Source organism: Pterocles gutturalis, unplaced genomic scaffold (genome assembly GCF_000699245.1).
Source record: "Pterocles gutturalis isolate BGI_N339 unplaced genomic scaffold, ASM69924v1 scaffold48016, whole genome shotgun sequence".
Classification (NCBI taxonomy): domain Eukaryota; kingdom Metazoa; phylum Chordata; class Aves; order Pterocliformes; family Pteroclidae; genus Pterocles; species Pterocles gutturalis.
The window spans coordinates 24,446-27,885 of NW_010107323.1; the positions used below are offsets into that span (position 1 = coordinate 24,446).

Genomic DNA, 3,440 nt, shown 5'->3' on the forward strand with positions numbered 1-3,440 from the left:
AAAGGAGAAAGTTCATTTCAGGAATATTGCTGCAGGGTTGATCTAGGGTTTTGGCCTTTGCTCTACAACAGCATAGCTTACTGCTAAACACTGGATTAGGTGGAATTGTGGTTTGTTCTAGTGTGTCATCTGAACACTTAAAACATAATCTGCTTTTGAAAATACATTCTCCTGTTTTATGTGGGGTACTTAACAATAGTGGCATAAGGCATTAATACAGTCCAGACCAAACAAAATGTGTTTTCATGAAGCAGCAATTTGTAGCAATTGTAGAACAAACTCTTCTGCTCTCTGTGCAGGAGCGGATCAGAGAAGAACCTGGTCCTACGTAACTCATTTGCTTCCCATTGCGTTTGCCCATTAACCAGATGAAGCACACACTTCCCATGCTGTTCCATTCATACAGCTTCGCGTTCATTCAGAAACAGAATGTTTCCTTTAGTTGATGGATTAAAGGCAGGAGGCGGAGAGGAGTGGAAAAATGTTTTGGGATGCGCAGTATTTCAGGAACAACGTTTAAAGGGTAATTCACACTAAAAGTCCGTAATGTATTTTTTTTAAACAACTTCAAAACAAAACAGGTGCTGCCTCTTAAATGAGCATAGATGACTTTTCAAAAAAGCAAGACCTAAAGCAGTTTTTTGTGCGATTGCTGAGAAGTTAATGTCAGGTTATTCTTAAAATCAATCTTGTATTAGACTTTCAATACAGTATAAAAACTAAGTGAACAGTATTTTTTTTTTTTGCCATGTCTTGACTAATCTAGCCTTATATTTTGCTAAGTTAAAATAAGAACCTAGGAATGTGTATTAGCGACCTCAGAAAACCAGCAAGTAAACTCTGTAAGCAACTTCAAAGGTTATTGTTTGCTTTTCATCTTCACTTGCAGACCAGGTGTCTCTAACAAAGCAAATCTGAGGAAAAGCTACTTTTGTTGGAATCGCTTTGTGAACAAAACAGATGACATAAAGAGCAGGTGTTAAAATAGTGAAAAAAGCAAACAGGAGTTATTCTACAGGATGTTTAGCTCTGGAACAGCTAGGGAAAAAAAAAACCAGGCTAATCTAAAACATTTTATATGGAAATCTTTGCTCAAATAAATATTTCTCTGTCTTGTAAAACAGAATCTGCCTTTTGATCCCCCAAAGAATGGGTTAGATATACTTATCCTAGTCCTCTTGTAACTGATTTCCCAGGGACACACAGGAAAAAGCACAGTTTTTACTAAATAAGGATGCTGGAATTTGCTTACTGGTTTCTGTTTACCTGATGCCACTTACAATACTGTGTTTGCCTACTTAAGTGGCATTTAGCACCGGAGTCTTGTGTGTGATTTTGCTATTTATGTTAGGAAATTGCTTAGCAGCTGGGTAGATTAGACTCTTTTACTTTGTGTGTTTTTCATCCTGCATTGCACATCTGTTAATGTTGATCTTAACATTACAATGGTGAGCATTGTAAATTAATAAGTAGAAAGGTAAGTAAGTATTTGGAGGGAAGTATGTTTGCCTGTGAGATTAAAAAACCAAAAGCTACTGAACTGACATTACTTGGGTGTCTAACTTAAGCATCCTAAACCCATAAAGACAGATTTAGAGCCCACACTGCAGCCCTCAAGTGTATGCATTTTGGATTTAAGCTTCAAGGTTCATTTTCAGGTAGATGAAAACACTGCTTTCTGCTTTGAAGTGTGACTTCTGTTTCTCACACACAAATTGAACAGCAGGTAACTTGGATTATCTCTGCTAGTTCTGTAACTTTGTAACTTTGTAACTGATGAGAGAATGAAAAATTATGTTATAGTCATGTAAGAAGTGGCTACTCATTGTGGAGAATTGTGAATTCTCTTCGTTCACAACAAATATTTCTTTCTTATGACGTCACTTGTACACCTATTTGGAGATAATTATGTCAACTGCTCAGTTAAGTCATTGAAATATTTATTTGTCAGAAGATGGGCATCTTGGCATGAGACATAAAGACTCATAAACTTACTATGCAATTAAACTATACTGTCACACTTTTTCAGGTACCAGTGAAGTAAAAGTTTATTAAACCAAAATCTGTTGAACTGAATAGCATGTAGAATCAAATGAGTTTCTATAAAAATGCAGAACAGCGATGACGTTTATTCTGCAGTAATATAAAAACCTATGTAGTATAAATTTGTTTCTGTTGTTTCGGGTATAATTTTACAGATGTTGCCACTTTGGCAGTAAGTGTGTAATTTTTCCTTAGTTACAATGGAGCTGCATTGAAGGAAGCTATGTGGAATCTGCAACAACTTTTCCAGAATATTTTCCCTGTGAATATTGTATATTTGCGTGGAAATGTTACAGGATGCGAAGGATATCCACTAGTGAACTTTCTTGAAATTCTATCACTTCACTAGGCTAATGTCACTGCAAGTCAGACCCAGAGTCTTTGCTTAGAATGAGAAGTCTTTATCAATGGGTCTTAATATGTTAATCTTTGCACGCAAGTTTTGCAGTCATGTTTCAAATAACATTTTTGAAACACACCTCAGATAAAGGCACATTCTGTATTCTTTAAAGGGAGATACAATAGCCCTTGTCGGTGAATTATAAGTTAGTAGCTGGTTCTTTCATGTCAGAAAATTCAGACATGCTCCCAGTCTGCCTGCGTATCTAATTACTATTATTTGTCCAAGCAACTGAAATGTAATGACAAACTTTAAAGCCTGAGGTCTGCACAACAGTGTAGTTCTCCATTCTTTCTAGTCAGTAAAATTATGTTCTCAGACTTCAGAACAACTCTTTGATTGAAAGGTAATTCCAAAATTTAGTTTGGATAATGCATTTCGTGAATTTAGAAACTTCAAAGATGACACAATGAAATAGATAAGAAGATACCGTCAACAAGATTTTTTAGAACAGAAATTATATTATCCTACCTTCATAAGCCACTGAGTGTTGTTTTCCATGATGTTTTCAAGTAGTTGCAGTCTTTGAACTGAATCATCATAGTCCAAAGGCGCATCCCTTTGCACCGCGTTGGACACGTAGGAGGCAGAGGATCGGCAGTTGTCCGCCTCGGGCAGGAGGAAGGTGTAGCTGCACGACCCGTGCTGAACCTGGTACTGCTTCTTGCCTATCGTCTCCATGCTCTTGCTAAAGGAGTTGTATCCTGAAGCTAAGAAAACACTGCAGCCCCAAAATAAGTAAGCAGTCAGCTGCATTTTAATTCCTGCGGTAACCCAGCAAACCTCGGGGTGCGTGAGGGCGCAGGCAGAGCCCGGACCTAGCTAACCTGCGCTCAGCCGGAGCGCCCCGCTGCCATGGGCCGCCCCAACCGGGCTGGGCGGCTGCACTCTCCCAGTTGCACACTGGAAACGTGCCGTCCTCTCCCCAGCCGCCGTGCCCTGAGCTGTCAGACGCGGAAAGCAAAAGCAGTCCCCTTGCAGCTGCGGGGTCCGGCTC

At 39.1% G+C, this 3,440-nt stretch overlaps 1 protein-coding gene across 1 annotated transcript in view; it reads right to left on the bottom strand.

Moving 5' to 3' along the window:
• LOC104472391 (angiopoietin-2-like) overlaps positions 1-3,199 on the bottom strand; it is a gene marked incomplete at its 3' end in the record, with an annotated part of 25,814 nt that extends 22,615 nt beyond the window's left edge. The window contains exon 1 of the mRNA XM_010088055.1: positions 2,915-3,199. Within this exon, the coding sequence (XP_010086357.1) occupies positions 2,915-3,199 (285 nt within the window). The remainder of the gene's footprint in view (positions 1-2,914) is intronic.
• Positions 3,200-3,440: the final 241 nt, after the last annotated feature.